Source organism: Macrobrachium nipponense, chromosome 1, assembly GCF_015104395.2.
Source record: "Macrobrachium nipponense isolate FS-2020 chromosome 1, ASM1510439v2, whole genome shotgun sequence".
NCBI lineage: Eukaryota > Metazoa > Arthropoda > Malacostraca > Decapoda > Palaemonidae > Macrobrachium > Macrobrachium nipponense.
Genome location: NC_087200.1, coordinates 14,071,487 through 14,091,480, shown reverse-complemented (window position 1 = coordinate 14,091,480; position 19,994 = coordinate 14,071,487). Strand labels below are relative to the sequence as shown.

Genomic DNA, 19,994 nt, shown 5'->3' with positions numbered 1-19,994 from the left:
GTTAACTAATGAAAGTTGATTGTAAACTGATGTGGCTGTGTGGATGTTGGCTATATCAGCCCACCACGGAGGTAGACTGACTTGGTCTTTTTTTCTTTCCCCCCCCTTCTCCTATACCCAGACGAATATAATCTAAACCCAGCGCTAGAATGGGATGATGAGTTCACAGGTAGGTCCCGTGCTCCTGGCTGCTTTTACCAAGCTGAAGAGTTGCCATGCCTTTGCTTTTGTCTATTATTAATGATATGTCTTTTCCTTCTGCTTTGGTTACAAATAGCATCATAATTACTCCCATAATTATTTTGATTGTCCTAATTCTTGGATTGTTGCACAAGCTTTGGATACTCATTCCTTCTTGTTTTTTGTTTTATTTTCAAGTGTTCAATTGGAATCAACTCTTATCTGTTCATTTTTTTTCTTTGACAATGATGCAAATTATAGAAAGGAATGAGTAGATATTGCCAAACTTCTGTATTTCTTATAACTTTGTGAAAGTGTCACCAATTAAATCAGTTTCTCACAGCTGCTTCCATTTGTTAGCTACTACTATTGCTTCTTGCAAAAATTTGACAGATTCTTGCTTCTTCTCGGTTGACTTGACTGACATTGAATTACGAAAACTGGACTGCGTACTCTCTTGAGTTACCTTAGGCAGGATGTGACTATGAACTTTATCGCATCAGTTCTTCCACTTACATATATCAATTCTAGGGCTTGGAAACAGAAGTTTCTTTACTCATTTCTATTAATAATACTTAAAATTCTTTTTTTTTACATATTTGGGAAAGACTGTGTGGGTGGTCCATGGAAAAGCACCTTTGTTATATAGTTACAATTAATATTTAACAGACAAATTGATAACATGATTGATTTGATCGATACTGTATACCATATGTTTTGGTAATCTTAAATAATAACCACAATAATGTTTCAGATCGTCATTGATTTTAATTTCTGTGCTCATTCAGATAGGTAAACAATTATATTTATTGATCAACATTCAGATGGGTAAACAATCAGTTTTTATTGATCAACAAATTAAGTGCAGCAGAAATAAAAGTATTGAAAAGTGTTTTGATGTATTGTTTAAATCTATGTTGTCTTTTTTTATGGAAGCTTGTGCGTATGTTCTCAAAAGTTTGAAATACTGATCTTTTGTTACTTAGGCTATTGATTCAGGAACTAGGAGTACAAAAGCATAGCAGTAGGAAATTTGATAAAGTTTAGGCAACTGTAACAAGGTCAGAATGGGCATGTAAACTTACACAAATTGACCTCAGAATTATACGTAGTGTTTGGTAAAATAAGTTATCTTCTTACGTCGTAAAAGTTTTAATTTTTCAGAGAATTCAATAAGGTGTAGTTTATTAGAAAGTGGGTAAATGTACTTTATTCATGACAAATTCCACAAGGAAAAGATATTTTCCAGGGAAACAGGCAGTCATTACTATAATAGTTGATGTTGGATACAATGAAGTAGGATATATTTGTTTAACTTCCCGTTATTGTGAATCATTACCATTTTGTATTATTTAAGTGCAGACTAAATAGAACTGTACTATAATCTGTATGGATAGTTGTTTGTGTAATAACTAATAGGTAATTTTATGATTGTTGGTAGAATAGGAGTAAGCCTAAGAACATCTTTAGACCAGGTCTGAAGCTCACACAAGGAAATGAAAGGTGATTTGAATGAAGTATGTGCTGTTTCTTGTATTGTGCTACATTTTCAGTGAATAATTTTGAAATTACTCGAACATACTCATCCTGCACTGGTTGCATTCGTTATTTTTATATGGGCTTTGTACTATGTTTAGGTGTTTGGAGCAATCAAGGATCTGAGCAGTTTGAGAAATGGTTGAATGACTATAACAAGCCAGCTGTTTATTGCCTGAAGTACAGACATTTATTAGTTAATGAACCATACATCTTGATAACTAAAAATTGGGATAGTAGTTTTTAACAAGGCAGAATGCATCATTTTGATTATGGAAAATATTTATAGTTACAATAAGTGGCTAGTTAAGCCAAAGGTGTCACAGTGCTTCTAAAGGAAATTTAGAAGAAAGGGAATCAGAGGATTTATATAGAAAAACATCCACTTGAGAGCAATTGTGACAGTAAGAAGTAATGAATATTGTTTATAGCATGGAAAACTTTTTTAAAAAAGAATGACAGATTGAGATACTATAGAGGGCTGCTGTTATGCCAAAGCATAACTATGGTGGTTGTAACTGACTATAATTTTCAGTGAGGAAGTCTCAGTTTGATGTGAAGTTTTCATTAAGAAAGATGATGAGCAAAATTGAGCATTTTGCGGAGTAAGTTTGAATATAATAATACAGTTGACCCCCGTATTTGGGGCTGGGGAGGGGGGTCGTGTGTTACCAGGAGAGACATCCCCCACCTCCAGCAAAAGTCCGCGAATATTTGAAACCACTTTAAAAATGCTTAACTGCCTATTTTGATAGTTAAATCACACAAAAAACTTAAAAAAATGCTTATACCTGAGAATTTTGATAATGTTATCACAAAAAGTGCTTACAGTTACAAAAATTATATGACAATACAGTATTTTATTACCAAATAATTACTTAGCTAACAATTATGCTCGCATGGCATCCTAAATTCAAAATTCTCAGTAGCATGGCTGTTTCCAAGAGGGGGTTGACAGGCCCCGTCCACTGCAACGGGAATGTGGAAGCAACAGTAGCCACACAGCATCACTATTATTTATGCTGTGGTCTTGATTCATGATTCGCTGGTTTTTAGTTTTCATGAGCTATTGCCTGTTTTGATCTGCTTTTTACAACTAGCTTATTTTCTTTTATTTAGCTGTCAGATTCTAGCACCTCCAGTCTTTATTGTAGCGAAGGCCATAAGACTAGACTAACAGCATTGTTATGGTGTACACGCTGTGTGCATTAAGTGTAGGAGACAGGTATGTTTGAGGGAGGTTCATTGTTCTGAATGCAAGTACTGTGGGGATGATAGTAGATAAAAGATGCTTAAGTCTCACCTTGATAACTTGAGAAGAATACACTTATGAAGGTGGCCTCTTGTGCCAAAAGTAGGGCCTCTTTGGAGGAGAGATTCTTTTCTTAAGCCTAAGACAGACTCCAGTCTGGCTCTTCCCTCTACCCCTGGACCTAATCTATTTCCTATCCTCAGTCCTTCCATTCCTCCACATACTGCCGTGCTCTGCTCCCATGCTTCTGACCTTAATACCATTGTCAGTCTTGTTTCAAGATTAATTCTAAGATTGATAAGAAGATTAATTTACCCTAGTTGTAAGTTGTGTCTGAGATAGAGGTGTCCCTACAAGTTCTCATGGATAAGTTTGAGAAGGTTTCCAATGATAGTGCTAAGTGGTGTGTTAGTGGAGGAGGTGGTTTCCCTCCCTGTTAGCACTCCTAGATGAAGGTCACTGTCCCGCTTCCCTGCACCAGAGAGAAGACATACTGGAGGAGGCGATGGAGTTTGCCCACGGGTTGCTGCCCCATCTGTCAATCCTGTTGCTAGATCCCAGGCTTTTGACTGACTGCTGTTGGAAAGGCATGTCATTGGATGTATGCGATGTGTTAGTGGAGGTAGGGTTTCAATGTCCTGTCGGTCTCCTAAACAAAGGTCACTGTTCTGCTCCCCTGCACCAGGGAGGACATACCAGAGGTCCAAGGGAGGCTGATGGGGTCTTCCCATGGGTTACTGCCTCTGTTGATCCTGTTGCTGGATCCCAGGTTTCGACTGTCTGCCATTGGAAAGGCATGTCATTGGATGTGCACCACTTGTCGTCTAGCTCAGATTCAGACTTGGATCACAGCAGTCTTAACTGCTTCCTGGATTCATCCGGGCCATTGAAAGACACATAATGCCTTGGCTCCTGCTTCTCCATTACCGGTCAAGCGTCACAGAGGTACCATTCTTGACATTCAAGAATTACTTTAAAGGTAATTATTGTCTGGTGACTTGCATGTAGCCTAGACCCGGGAAGCAATCATAAATGTGACAATTTTGCCTAAAGGTTGGTGTAACAATCGAGAATTACTTTAAGGTCATTATTTACTGGAGGGTTGCGAATATACTAGGGCCAGTAACAAGTAATTAAAGCAAGTTTGGTGTAAAGGAATAATGTAACATCAAGAATTTCTTTAAGGCAATTGCACTTAGCTTCAGTCAGTAAGTAAAAGCTATAAGCAAGTTTTATCCGGAAGTGATGGTGTAACATTTGATAATTACTTTCAAGGTAATTATTTATCAGTGGCTTGTGAATAGCCTATACCCAGTCTACAATACATGAATGGAATGAATTTAGCCTAATTGAATTGTTTTACATTCAGAAACTACTTTTTGGCAATTATTAATTAGTGACTTGCTCATAGCCTAAGCCTGGTAGAAATAATAAATTTTAAAGTTTTTGACCCCAAAAGTATGGTTTATCTTCCGATAATTATTTTTTAAGACAAACTATTCCTGATGACTGCAAGTATCCAGCTTGTTGATAATTGAATTTAAATAACAAATGAATAAAGAAGAGACTCAACCTGCATGAAGGCTATGAAATATGTTGTGTAACACACCTGGAGTTCGTTTGTATGTATAACTGCAAAATAACGGCAAACTGCTTTATGCACCTAATTTTTAGTCAAAGGATTAATGTGCAAAGGACCTTCAACAGCTCTGCAACTGTTTCAAGATCTATGAATTTTTCTAAATCTCCAGAAATCCCAGTTGGTTCTGACACAGGAGATTATTTGGGGATGATTCTCAACTCTTGGACTTCTCAGGGTTTTCCATCCCCCCCTGAAAGAGTCTACTTTGGCATGCAGACAATTCACAAGTTCCTCTCTCTTTCTTCATGTTCACCAGTCAATGGATCAGCCTTCTAGGGACTCTGTTATGAATCATAACCTTCATCAGGTTGGGTTCAGTTGTTTATACCATCACTCAAAGTAAGTCGGACCTCAGTGGTGGATTCCCAATGAAGGTTTTCTTAGGCGAGATCCCTTCTCCCTGAGCCCCGATCTAGACTTCTACTTGGATGCTTCGGATCTAGGCAGGGGAGCCCTGCTTGGGACTTGAAAGGTGTCCGGGACATGGGCCCAGGAGGAAACCAACCTTCACATCAGTGTAAAAGGTCAATTCATAACAATAGTTATTCATGCAGACACCACGGCTCTGTCACATACTATCAAGAAATGAGGGCACTTCTTCTTCAGGCTCTCCAGAATCAAGTGACCCTGGTCACTCGCTTCAGTCAAGGAAAATTAAATATACTGGCGGACAAACTGTGCTGTCGGAAGCAGGTCCTTCTTATTAAAATGGACCCTAGACAACAAGATTTGCATTGACCTTTGGAGATTGTGGGGCAATCCCTCCATAGACTTGTTTGCCCCTCAAGCAACAGTTGTCTTCATCTCTTCTGATCCGCAGCCCTGGATCCTCTGGTTTAGGCGAAGGAATGCTGTTGGACTGGTCGGGTCTGGACCTCTATACCTTCCCTCCCTTCAGCTTGGTCAGGGAATTCCAAAACAAGTTTGGATCTTGCAGCAATGCTTCAGTGACCTGTTGCTCTATTCTAGCCCATGAAGGAATGGTTTCTGAACTTTCTTCATCTTCCAGTAGACTTCCTGCAGCTGCTTCTCTGAAGACCATGGCTACTCAAACAACCACACCTTAGGGGATACCACCAAGGGTTGTCCAGTCTCTCTCTGACAGGCTTCAGACTGTCAGGAAACTCGTCAGAACGAAAGATTTTTTCAAATACAGCTGCAGAGGCTATTGCAAGTGTAGACGCTAGTCTACTTGCAACATCTACCAGTTGAAGTGGACAGTGTTGAGTAGATAGTGCCTCACACATGACATCTCATCTTCTGAAATTTTGTCGGAAAAAGTTGATGAAAACCAAATCGTACAAAAACCAAGTTTCCACTGTGCTTGGTAAGCTACATAAAAAATTATATCTATATATATTTTATATATATATATATATATATATATAGATATATATATATATATATATATAACACACACACACACACACACTCTTACCAAGCAATTACTAAATCAATGGGAACACTTCCACATAACATTGCAGTGGATGGAGCCTGTCACCCCCATTTCTTGGCAACAGCCACGTTACTGTGAATTTGAATTTAGGATGCCGTGCGAGCATATTCGTTAGCTAAGTAATTAACTGATAAGTATATACAGGCAGTCCCCAGTTATCGGGGGGGGGGGGGGAGTGGGTGTTCATTCCTGGGTGTTTGCCGAAAAGTGAAAACCGCCATTTACCAAAATTTGGTGATTTATGACGCTTGTGGTACCGATAACCGGGACTTGGCCCGTTGTGGCACCATAAATCGCAGATTTTATGGCACTAAACAGGCCCCATAAAACTGGATCGCCGATAACTGAGTCCGCTGATAACCACCGACTCCCTGTATATAAAACCTCATTGTATTATAAAAATATCATATTTGTGAAAAATACTGCAATTAGGCGAAATTTCTGTGAGTCGTGAGTCTGTGAATGCGATGGGTTTAATATAATAATAATTTATTTTCATAAATACATGTAGGTGTTGAAGTGTTTTGCAACCATATATCATTGGTGAAATTTGAAGGGGCTGCTGGAGAAGAGCTTTATAAACATTTAAGAAGCCAAAGAGGATTATAGGGAAGTTTAAAGTTTTGAGTAGCAACCATATATAAATATAAAAAAATATAAAAGTATATCTGGACTAATCTTGGATAAATTTGAAAAAATGTTTCTTGCAAGAAAGCTTTTGGTAATACTAGTCCTGGATGTAATGTCACATGCATCGTTATAGGAATGATAATATTCTGGTACTGGCTCTTACATTGGTTACCACCGGGTTCAAAATAGAATAATTTTAGAACTTTTGTCTTCTTAATCACTTTTAATTGGCTATGCTCTCTGAAAACAATTTTCACAGACTCAGCTGAATCAAGATACAGTGGTTGCGCTAGATACGGTGAGTTAATGACTGAGTTGTGTTTTTAAATGCATAAATAGTGGCAAAGTATTGCAGAAGTAACGCTAAAGGGAAGCTAATTTAATGCAGAGTCTTATTTTTGCTAATTGCTAGAAATTGGCTTCGTATAATACATGACATTGTATGCTGCCTTTTCAGAATAGAAAAATATTTCGTGAGTTTCATCAGAATTTTAAATCTGTTGTTAACAATGAAAAATGCTGTCTTGATGCGTCCACACGACAGAAGTTATGAGGAGCCAAATTAGCAATAAAATTGTCATTGATGCGTAGTGAGTGGAGAGATGACCAAAAATGCTACTAGAATCAATATCTTCTGAGAACAGACTGAGATTGTAATAACTTGAATCTTTTAGTTGTAATAAAAACTAAGCTTCATGGTCTGTGCTCTAAAATGATTTTTGGAATTTGATGAATCTCTTCCAATCTAGTCAGTCGAGAAGTATGTCGCTTTTTCAATCAAAGTTCTTTATTGGACTGAAACTCCATAAACTTTTTTCTAAACCCCCATTCAGGCAGTAGAATAAGTACATCAATATCCTAAGTGGTCACGTGGGATGTGTAAATTGCAATTTAGGTTTTCCTAAATTAGTGAATGTTATGAAACAAATATATTTCTAAAATGTTTATCAATACAAATCCATTCGTTGAAATGTAACTGGATCAGACTGCACAGAGATGATTCAGTAATTTTTTGGAGACCTAAGGTGTCATATGTGCATGCCCCATACTACTTTTGCCACCTGATCTTTTACTTTTATAAGTGAATTAGTGTGTCTTGAATTTACTTATGATGCACAAATCAGCTATTTTTGAAGTCATGGATTTGTTGGAAAGTTAATTAGTTTTTTGAGAATTATGTACCCATTTGTTTTAACTGACAAAACACTTTTGTACGGTTAGTGGGTAACTAGAAAAGCAGAACTGTATTTTGATGTTAGAAGAAACATTGGCTAGAATACTACAGATTTATATGTTACTTTAATGACTCGAGAGAATAACCATGAAAATTTGATGACTGCTGGATCCAACTTTTATTTTAAGATTGATTCTTTATTAGCATGTAAAGTGAAGAGACTGAAAGTTTCTAGTCAGTTTATTGCTGAAATATTATCATCATCAATAGCCAAAAATAACTAAACTGCAACCTTAATTGGAAAAGCAGAAAGCCACCAGCTTACGATTTTTGTTGATGTTCCATCTTACGACGATTTTCGGTTCAAGACTGGAACCCTCATTATAACCCGGGGACTGCCTGTATATATATACATATAAATATACTCACAGTATACCAATTTTGATGTACGTACATATCAAGGTTCCAGACATAAAACTACTGTACATGATTAAGAGTCATATTGCAAAACTTATTCACACCAGAAATAAATTTCTGAATATGGAAAACAGCATTACTACCTTCATATTGAGTGTAAAGTCTGGCAAACTGTGAATGCATAAGGTAATCAGTCATGGAAGTCTTAGGTCATTGAGCCACAGTGCCATATACTGTATTGTCAATACTTAACCAAGGTTGGGATAAGGAATATTTAATTGCATTTTGCACTGATTTCACCTAAATCTCTTAAGAGACTCTGCAACCGCATGTCTACACAGAAATCTCTCTTAATTGGGATGCCATGCCGTGTCCCTCCTGTGTGACATTGTTATGCCACAGATTGTCTGATGGATCCTCCTGCAGGCTGTTGGCTATAGTACTTTATGGAATTGATGCTTAGAGATGAGCATCACCTGTATTAGAATAAACATGTTTCTAAGGCCAGACCTCTATCATATAGTGGACCCCCGTATTTATGGGGGATGTATACCAGAGCCCCCTGCGAATAGTTTAAACCCATGAATACTTAAAACCCCTCTAAAAACTCTTACTATCCTGTCACTGTATTAATCTTTAATTTCAAAGTCATCTTAAACATTTTACCTTTGAAAATATATACGTACAGCCGATAACACAGAGAGAGAGAGAGAAGAGAGAGAGAGAGAGAGAGAGAGAGAGAGAGAGAGAGAGAGAGAGAGAGAGAGAGAGAGAGAGAAATGGAAAGATTGTATTTCTTTAAAATACTATCACATATGAATTTTGTAATTAAAATTGTATTATTATTATTTGAAAATATTAATAAACATACATACATGTACATAAAAATTCTCACATCTCAGTAAAAAAGAGAGAGGGCGAGAATGAGCGAGAGAAATTAGTCAGCAACACGGCAACTCGCTCCCCCCTCCTGTCACATCATTTGACATATTTGACAGCTCTGGACCTTTGCCTTTGGATCTAAAAAGAAAGATGCGGGGTAGAATGGATTCTCTTTCATTCTTAAATAATTTTTTTATTTATAAATAAACTAAAATCTTACTAATTCACTATTGTATTTTCTTTAATGAAATTATGTTATTGCTGTTTACATTAATATTAATACGTATTTGGAAATTAGCCAGTCATTTATTTATCATACAAAAAAATATACGTACCTCTGTTGAGAGAGAATTATTTTTATGTGATATTTAATCTTATTAAACTTACTAATACATTGTTAATCAGTATTAATATTTGAAAATTAGTATTTAAATAATTTTTGTATCATAAAAATGTATTTAGTCATGAAAATAACATCAAAATATACTAATTAGTGAATATTTATTGTCGGAAAAACCTGCGAATAGGCGAATTTCCCGCGAATAATGGGTAGATATGGTCCAAAGAAAAATCTGCGAATGGGCGAGTCTGCAAATCTCGAGAATGAGAATACAGGGGTTTGACCGTATATATATATGTATATATATATATAAATGATATGTAGTAAAATGAACTAAGAATACTTCCTTGAGGGTTACAAGAGTGCAATCCTGTAGTCACTTGTCCTTGATAAGAATCTATAGATTTCTGTATGACACGTGAAATGTAAGGAAGTGTGTCATCACCAGTCCTCAGCCCCTTGCCAAAGACACCTGCAGACTAGCGAATAATAGGTGACCTTCAGCATAGGCATTTAAATGTTTTGCCAACAGATGCTGAGAAACTAGGTAATATGGAAGTTACAGAAACTGGGTGGTAATTGGCAAGGATATATCTATTTAGTGGAGTTAACAATATCCCTTCTCATATCAAACAAAAATTAATAAACAACCGAGATGTTTTCCTTCTAGAAATGAGAGGACGACATGCTTCACAGTAACTTACTGTGAAGATTAGATTATTTGACTTTAAGTTCAGTTAGGAATGTTATTGTTTACCTGCACAAGATTCTATTATTACCGGTCATATTAGGGAGATACTAGTAAGAGGCTGGCATTGATCAACAGAGATGTTTAATGATATATGTCAGATTCAATAAGTTTTGATTTGTTCTCTATATTTATACTTCAGGTTAGTGTTCCTTTTCCTTTTCCTTTGGATGATGTTTTCTCTACTTTGCTTCCTTATTAAGTCAGAAGGCCTCTTGAATATATGTTGGTTCTGAGATTGAAATTGCTCATCCCTTTGTTAAGCGCTTGTTATCAGATGAAGTTACATTTGCTTTCGACGTTCTTGATTGGTGTTATGTATAAATAACTCTAGTACACAAGAATGTTTTGGTATTATTTCTTGTTATTCTACTTTTAAATAATAGGAAGAACTTTGATATTATTGGTTTGATTATTCAAGATTTACATTTTTACTTGATCTCTAGTCAAGTTGCACTGAATAACCCTGTGGATCCCAGTACTTGGCTTTATGCCTAAATCACATATTTCATTCCATAGCAAAGTTTTTTTCGTTATATTTGTTGATCCTAGGGTGTCCAGGTTGGAAACTGGGGGTGTATTTCATGGGAATGTCTCAGATAGGTATTTCATTGTTAGGTTCATTGTGATTTGATGTTCAGATAGTACTAATAGGAATTCACCTTTCAAATACTTGAAGTATGGGTATGCTTATCTTATATAGATTTTGTGTCCTTGAAATTTTTTTATTATAAGTGAATGCAATAAGGCTGTAAAATTCCTTGCATGTTACACAACTAGGAGAAAGGTCCATTTGGCAAAATTTCCCCCCCAACAATCTTGTTTTCTGTTTATGGTCAGTTAAGGGTAAGGTAGTATGCATTAAAATGTGCCTACTCTGCAGTCATATAATTGGCATGTTTTCTTCCACTTCTGTAGTACTCCTATCCTTTCCAGCTTCTGAATTTTTGCTCTCGCCTGTCATTCCATGGGGTAGAGAATTTGAAAATCATCTGAAAGGGACCTAAGATTGGAGTAATCTCTCCCCTCACACTCTTTCTACTCAGGTTGTTTCACTCCTACTTAAGTCACCCAAATCTTTGTTCCTGTGTCTGCTAGAAATTTCTTTCAGGTTTTCATATGGCCTCGTCCATTTCTGCTTTGTCATTGCCTTTCAATCTTCTTTCTCCTTCGTTAAGATAATGACAGCATCCAGATTTTAGTGATTTCTCATCTGTTCACTTTCCTCCCCTCCTGTACTGGGGAAATGTGGAAGAGTCCTTCAAGCAAGAAGAGTAATGTATTTACAGATGCTTATGTCATCATCAAATACAGTGTACGATGATGCTAGTTTTCTCTTCTGTTCTTGTCTTTGGAGTAATGTGGTGAAATGTGTGATAAGCATGTCGGTAACACACCAAAGTCGGTCATCTCCTCCTCCTCTTGAGAGAAGGATGCATATCATCATATTCCAAGAGAAGTATTTTTTTCCCACTTGAGTATCTAAATGAAAAAGGGCTAGATGGCAGGAAACCTTTTTGTCCAAAGGCACTGCCAGTTTACAGGTTTCCCTAATGAAGGTATTGATGAGAGTAGTATATACTCCTTAAAGTCACATTTACAGAAGTTTATAAGATGAGTATTCTTTCAATTTAACACTCATATGGTCTCTACTAGGAGGGGCTACTGTATAATTGTTACTTGTTCCGATACGTAATACAAACCCTCGGTCCTTTAACAATAGGAAGGTAACTAGCGGCAGCTGGGACGGTCGTAAGCTTCGAACAAGGGGAGAACGGTAGTTAACTGCTTGTCCGATCGTGCGCGCGATCCCGCGCGCCCGAGAGGTGAAGAATCACTTTTGCTTTCGGCCGCGGGTGTGAAGGACGTGTTCGTCATCGCTCCTCATGCCGCTCATCGTCGTATGCTTTGTTTATATTGTGTTTCTACTAATGGTTTGTTTGACTTGAAAATGAAACTGTAAGTACACTGTTTTCATTTTCATTACTTAATTATGAACCAACATGGAGCTATCGCCGTAGATGCGGCGATTTCCTCTCTTTTCATGAATTGAACCCTTGAATTATGTCTCGGTGCCGACGCTCGCGCCGAGTCATGTATTTGGGCGAAAGTGTGTAATTGAAAAATGTAAGTACTTTTTCATTATATTTTTGCCCTGTGCGTTCGTTACCGAGAGCGTGATTGCGCTCGGCACGAACCTTTTATTTTGTATGATAAAATGCAATGAAAGTGGATTCGCAATGCAGTATTCTTTTCATTTTCGTTTATTTATTTGCATAATTTAATTTGGATCAATTTCGCTCTTACCCGGGAATTGATCCTTACGATTATTTTCTGTGAAAGTGAAATCGCAAGTGCAGTATTCTGTTTCATTTTCATATATATTTTATGATAGCATCATATTATTTGGATCAAGTTTCCGTTCTTACCCGGGATTTGATCTTTTCCCCTTTAAGTTTCTATGAAGTGAATCGCAAAGGGCAGTATTCTGTTTCATTTTCATATTACTTTTCACTGCTGTGCGGGGGTAGGGGAAGCGGAGGTCTGCCAGGAAGTCGTCGGAAAGCTCTCCCGCGACTCCCTTGGTATCCGATTCTTCGTCTTCCTTCCTGCCCCCCGCTCAGCTTCTTCGTTGTATTTTGTATTTGGGGTCTTCCTTGCGTTCGGGGTGGGGCATGTCTCCCCCCCCGTGCGTGAGGGAACCCCTCTTACTAATCTGTCTGTGCTACCGCAGGTGCTACATCCGTGGGAGACGACCTTGGACAGGTATGGACCACTGCGGCTGCAGGGCGTGCCTAGCATCCACGATCTGCTGCAGCGTCTAGCGAGGTCTGGGGCGGTGACCTTGGAGTGGTCTCCACTACAACCTTCACGGCCGCTTATGCTGCTTCCCCCCGCTGGTCTACACTCCCCATGCTGTGTCGGTGACGCCGTCTGCCGCTTCTAGGGCCGGTCGCCGCCGTACCGAGGAGGGGTATGCCGCCGCCGCCTGTGTTTTCTTCGTGTTGCCTGCCCCAGACTTCCGCTGTTCCAGCAGCTCGCCCCTAGACCGGCCGCCAGTACCAGGTTCCCGCTGGCTGCCGATGATTCTACGAGGCGATGGCTGGGCCTGCCGTACCTGTCGCTGATGTGGTTCCCGCTACTGGCTTGGCTGTCCCTTCTGTGTTTACCGCTGCCGCTGTTCCTGCCGCTCCTGAGCTGGTTGCTGTTCCTGTCGCTTCTGGTTCCTGCGCCTGTCCATGCTGGTCCTGCCCATTGTGTGTCTTCCCCAGTCCCAGGTCCTTCCGGACAGGTGCAGTCGGGCCGTGTTGCTTCGGCAATAGGCCCGACTCCGGCCTGGATGGAGGACCTGACGACTGTCCTGTGTGAGCTGACGAAGAAGAGGAAGGTGTCATCTTCGTCTTCGTCTGCTGCTGCCTCTTCCCCTTCGACTTCTAAGGCCCATAAGCCAAAGAAGAAGAAGGGCTGCCTCTCCCCCCTCCCCCTAAGAAGTCTCCTTCGGGAACTTCTAAGGGCCCGTCCCACCTCGGTGGGACGGGGGGTCCTTCTGCTGGTCCTCCTGCTCCTTCGGGAGCGGGGCCCGTCTCCCCTTCCGTAAGGAAGAGATAGACGGGGACCAGAGGAGTATCGGTTAGCTCTGGTACTTCCTCGCCTGGTGCTAGCGGCGATGCCGCTACGCCAGGTTCCGGCTCGGTCTCTCGTTCGCGGGAGATCCCGAGTGTACGCTCTCCCTCAGGAGACCGTGCAGCCAAAGTTTCGGCGCCAGAGTTCGCTCGGCGCCAAGACCACGGCACGGAGCAGAAGGCTGGCGAGAACCGCTCAGGTGACTCTCGCCAGGCCAGCGGCCGCTCTCGCAGCGACCAGATGGTAACCGGGGTTTTCCCCCTAAGAAGACTCCTTCGGGAACTTCGAAGGGCTCGTCACACTCCGGTGTGACGGGGGGGTTCTTCTTCTGTGGTCCTCCTCCGTTCCTTCGGGAACGGGGCCCGTTCTCCCCTTCTGAGAAGAAGAAGAAGACGGGGACCAAGGGTGTGCTGGCTACCGCTGGTACACCCTCGCCTGGTCTTGGCAGCTCTGCTGCTAAGCCAGGTACCGGCTCGGTTTCTCGTCTGCGAGAAGTTCCGAGTGTACGGTCTCCTTCGGGTGACCGTGCAGCCAAAGTTAAGACGCCTGAGTTCGCTCAGCGTCATGACCGAGGCACGGAGCAGAAGACTGTCGAGAGCCGCTCAGGTGACTCTCGCCAGGCCAGCGGCCGCTCTCGCAGCGACCAGCCGGGTGGACGTGACGGTCTCTGACCGGCCACGGGTTGAGGCTGGGAAGAGGTCCCCCAGGTCCCCTCGACCGACGGTACCAGCCTCGGCTGGTACCAGCGGTTTGACGTGCCGCGAGGACGCCCACCGGTCTCACCGCGAAAGTGAGCTCTGCAGGTCACCTGACCGCCGCTCCCACAGGGACCGGGCGGATACGATGACCAGCAGCAGCTCGTCTGACGCACGGGACCGGGGTCGACGTGCTCAGTCGAGCCGCTCGCCACAGGCCTGCAGATCGATCCCCACCGCGGGTTGGTGATCGGCTGCAGCCCCCCACGTACGCTGGTCCTGCCAGCGAGCGGGGGGGGGGAGCGTCAGGTCTGTCTCTCCACTACCTTCAACTTCCTCGGGCTACACCGGGAAGAGCGAGGTAGCTAGGAGTGATCGTGAGAGGTGCGCCGCTCACGATCCCGTCACGACGCCGCACGTGCCACGTATGGTCTTAGGACCAACCAGGACGTACGCGCAAGTGATTGGAGGCGACCGTCAGGGGGGGGGAGGGGGTAGCGTCTATTCTGTCTCTCCGATACCTTCAACTTCCTCGGCATACGCCAGGAAGAGCGAGGTATATAGGAGTGATCGTGAGAGATGCGCCGCTCACGATCCCGTCACGACGCCGCACGTGCCAGGTATGGTCTTAGGACCAGCCAGGACGTACGCGCAAGTGATTGGAGGCAACCGTCAGGGATCTGTTGCTGGTCCTTCTTCTGAAGGAGGAGGGTCTTGGGAGCTGCTCTTGTTGGAGGGACTGGATGGTCCTACTCCTCAAGACGCTGTAACTTCCGAGATTCAGAGTAACTTTGCCCAGGTTATTGCACTGATTCGTCAGCACAACGACCTGGGGGAAGGATCGCCGCTCCCACCAGCAGAGCCATGTCTCTGCTCGAGTCGTTTTGGGGCCCGAGAGGGAACCCAAACCGACGGTGGGTTTGCCGCGATCGGAGCTTGCCGATTCTGTCTTGAACCAGAGTCTCTCGTCTCCGGACAAGAAGGCTCTCTCAGTTCTGGCCGGTTGATCAAGCTACTTCCACCTCCTCTACTGCGACAGCGGCGTTTCTACGTGTTTTCGGACACCGTATTTAAATACTCCTTCGGTCCTCCTGAGAGGTTTCGACCTCGACGAGGACTGGAATGAGTCGGAGGACGGTATCGGCTCTCTCCTGTCAGGTGTCGATCAGCCCCACCCAGACGACGTTCACAGTGGCGGCAGACCCTTACCTACAGTGAGAGTTCGTAACCCTCCTCGGGGGAAAACGCGTTTCTCCTGACGATACGTTTTCCCAGACTCTGAGAGGCCATCGCCGCAAGGCGATGGCTGCTCCTACTCTTCTCCAACTGCTAGTTCCACTGGGAAGGCGAGCGAGTATCCAATTCCTCCCCCATTCCCTCTCTCTTTTTACGGCTACGAGGGAAAGGGGAGGGATCCTACAGAGATTTCTCTGTAGGATTCCACGTTGGGGACTGCGCTACCGGGGGGACCTTCGGGTCCTACCTGACGTAAGCCCTGGTCGTTGAGGAGGGATCCTGCCCCATTCTCGATTTCTACGGGAATCGAGAGGACCACCAGCCGATATCGTTTGACGAATTCGGTGGGGGTTTCGCAGACTGCTTAGATTTCTACAGAATTTCTAGCGCATTCAGTGTGTTAGAGTTTCTTACGATCTCCAAACACTTAGGCGAGACCACGGTCCAAAGTGAGCGAGACGAGAATCCCCGATATGTTACACGATAATCGGGAACCTCGCCTATGCTCGAATTCCTGGAATTTCTAGCATTAGGAAGAAGACTGCTGCTGAAAGAAGACTATCTCACAATAGGCGACCAACCTGGAATAGAGAAGAACGGACGGGAATATCCAGTTTGGCTTGAACTATCGTCTTAGTATTCTGTTCACCATTGAAGCTTTCCTTCGAGGAAGACTTCTTCACTCTCTTTGATAGAGACCGAAGGTGGTCGATCTCCAATCCTTATTTGTTTCTTGAAGGAAAGAATTTAGGATGGGAGATGTTGTTCAGAATCCTACAAATATACTACGTATATTAACCTCGCGACATGATTCTGCTAAGCAGTTGAATGGTCCGAGGGGTAGGCGCATATCCTGGTTATTCTACGGATTGCGACTTAGACGAAAAGTATTCTAATCGAACTGCAACTCGGGGTTGCCTGCAACCTCCCAGGAGTTTCCAGTTTCAATTTTATATACTTATGGTGTTGTCACAACAACACCATTTAAGCTTTTATATTTACCGAAATTCGTTTCGCATAAATATAATTGCTCGAGCATATCTTTTTATGCTCGGTAGTTTCTAGCCGAACGCATTCCTTCGTGGAAGGATACTTTGGCAACTCAGGATGACGAGTCAGCGACAGCTACTGCGTATTGAATTGCCCGAGGCATTTCAGTACCAGCTGGCGCTTTGAGATGGAAGGTTGGTTCTGTCTTTCTCACCTGCTTTGATTGAATACCAACCGTATCTCTGCCCAACAATCACGGACTTAAGTCTCTGATTAACGGGGATTCTCGCATACATGAATGACCATCTACTGCTGTGACGCTAGTATTCATCGTCTTCGGTATTGCGAGAATTTTAAACAGAGATATCTATTCGACTCTCATCTTTCTGTTTACCGCACGGTAACAGAATTCTGTAATAGTCTCTTGCTGCATCGTATCTCAATAATGCGAATGATTTTTGCGGAATCTGAGTTTGTCCTCAAAATATCCTGTATTCGGAGGTGTGCAATTGTTCATTGTTCACCCCGGATTAGCAGATGTATTGAAAGACATCGCCTACTCCCACACCTGCCAGCTCTACTTCCAAACGTTCAGCCCATGAGAAGCAGTTCTTCAAGCGGTTTCCCTGTGTTTCATTACTGAAGAACGCCCCGCTTTCATTGCACAACGGACAGCAATGAAATGGCGGTTAGCGTTTTCAGTCATTTGTAAGCACAGGTTTAGAATCTTGAGATTCCTTCTCTCGATTCAGCTGGAAGACGTAGGTTGCATTCATTGCCTACCTTCGTCTTCAACGTCACATAGTGTTGTTTTCTCCTTAAGCTGAGATTCAACGTCTATGAGATTTTCTTGCCATCAGGGACCTCGGTCTTTTTGAAGGCAATTGACTTTCGCCTTTTGAGCTTATGCATTAAGAGAATCATCGCCGCGCCGTCCGGCATCGGTGACTAACAAATATTTTATTTGTTTGGTCTCTCAGCATAACTCTTTAAAGGGCGAAGGTCACGTGACTTACCCGGATGCTTGGACAACTTGCCTCTACTGATTCCGAACCAGTCAGTCGGCAGCTGTCAGAGCGCCCGAGTCAGTTACGAACTATGCTGTGGACTTAGTTCGGTTGTTCCAGAGCAATCATTACTTCGTCTTAATAGCTTGTCAGTATGAGTACTGTACATAACCAAAGTCGAGAAGAGGGATAGGTCATACGACTATTCCCTTCTTTTTGTCTTAGGTAACTGCATGACTTCTCTTGAGAAGTCAAGCACAAAGGGATGGGGATTTGTGACGCTCGATTTCGTACCGATCTTCGTAGCGAAGACTCAGAACCCTTCGGTAACTGACGATTGGTTCGAGTCCTTCACAATACCCTCCCTAATGGACTTCACCGCCTCCGATACGAAGGCTATGCTGCTTTGTCCTGTGAAGGCGCGACGGAGCTGTCTGAAGAAACTCGACACCCAGGATGAGTGTGGACGCCTCTTCATCATTCTCTCGCGTTCCGCAAGAACTTCTCCGTGGCGCAGGTAAATGAAGGCAGGCGCCTGGTCCAACCGGACTGCATGCACCTCCTTTTACCTTCAGGATATTGCCCACAGTTCCTTGGATCTTTTTCCTTGGGAACCGTGGTGGTTGCTCAACACGTTGTGTAGTTAACCCAGACCCTCGCAGGCTGAACAGCATCGAGTCCTGGTGTGACCGTAAGAATGGATGAGGAATGAGAGTGTGACTGGCTCCTCTTCCATCTTTTTCCGTTTTTCCCTCACTACCTCTGGGTAGTAGGGACACGGTCGTCACCCTGCTGGGTAAGGACGAGATGCAGGTGAGCTACTCAATAGAGCACCATCCTATCCCTTTCAGTAGGGATAGGAGTAAATATCCACCACTTCTCCAACAAGGGGGAGGAAGTGGATGCCAATTTGAGACAACCCATCATTTTATGATTGTCTCTTGCAAACAGGAACAAGTTCTTGCTTGCTGGTACGAAGAGATACGCTTGCCTCTCTCTTAGTACTTGGCCCAGAGGTCTGACCATTGATCCTGCGGTGCACACCCCGATCAATCGGACAGAGGTTTGGATCCCTCCCTTGCTCTTACGACCAGGGAGGCACTCCAGGGTTGGACGAACACCAGTCTGTTCACCAAAAAGACTCAGATTCCTCCCACCAAGAAGTGAGTCTTCCTATTGTTAAGGACCGAGGGTTTGTATTACGTATCGGAACAAATGACAATTTGTCGAAAATTGCATTTTTCCTAACTATACAAACCTGAGGTCCTTTACATATAGTCCCACCTCATGCCACCCCTCACTCTGCAACTTTTTGCATGGGCCTAAAGCAAAAGTGATTCTTCACCTCTCGGGCGCGCGGGCGCGCGCACGATCGGACAAGCAGTTAACTACCGTTCTCCCCTTGTTCGAAGCTTACGACCGTCCCAGCTGCCGCTAGTTACCTTCCTATTGTTAAAGGACCTCAGGTTTGTATAGTTAGGAAAAATGCAATTTTCGACAAATTGTCATTTTTGTGGCACAGTGTTTTGTTGTTATCAGATCACCAAGTCAAAATGCCTGCTAGGGCTGGTCCACAAGATTTGGTTTTGATGGATTACTGAAGGTTCTATGCAGTGTCCCTTCAGCTCAGATGCCTTGTTTTCTGCCTTGCACTTTTTTTCCCATTTCCTTTGTTCTCTTCTCATTTAGTAGTCTTGACTTCTTTAAGGTCCATACCTTTTGTCAGTTCTCTTTCAAGGACATATCAAGATATGTACGTATTCAGTTAGTTTAGAATCTGCATATAATGAAAAAACATATGTTGTAATAAGTATAAAAAGTTAATCTGTTTTAGTGTGGTACTATCCAGGATTGGTAAATGTTAGATTAAGTAGGGGCAATCCATACAGCACCATGACTAAAGTTGAGTATACAGTGGCCAGAAAATTTCTACGCTTGACTTAAATTTGTTTTCGTGTGAGGTTCAAATCCTAGTTGTTAGTGCAGTAGAAGTACTAGGCCTCTTGCAATCATTAACTATTTAGAACTTCAGTTAAAGAGTTTTTACAACTGAATTAAAAGGGCTAATATCTAGATTGTCTGTAGAAAAAATTTGACAATTATGTTGATATATTGTAATAACACAATGAGGTAGTATAATTTGTGTTAGATTTTTGGCGATTCTAGGATTTTTGATCTAACACTT

The 19,994-nt window shown here is 42.4% G+C and overlaps 1 protein-coding gene across 50 annotated transcripts in view; it reads left to right on the top strand.

Moving 5' to 3' along the window:
* LOC135219137 (cytoplasmic dynein 1 intermediate chain-like) overlaps positions 1-19,994 on the top strand; it is a 181,950-nt gene that overhangs the window by 108,482 nt on the left and 53,474 nt on the right. For 17 of the 50 annotated variants that reach the window (XM_064255644.1, XM_064255638.1, XM_064255616.1 and 14 more), the window contains one exon: positions 122-169. The exons of 15 other annotated variants lie outside the window; for them this stretch is intronic. In XM_064255644.1, the coding sequence (XP_064111714.1) occupies positions 122-169 (48 nt within the window). Of the gene's footprint in view, positions 1-121; positions 170-6,955; positions 6,995-19,994 lie in introns of all 50 variants that reach the window. 18 more of the 50 variants (XM_064255604.1, XM_064255633.1, XM_064255608.1 and 15 more) reach the window with 2 other exon arrangements.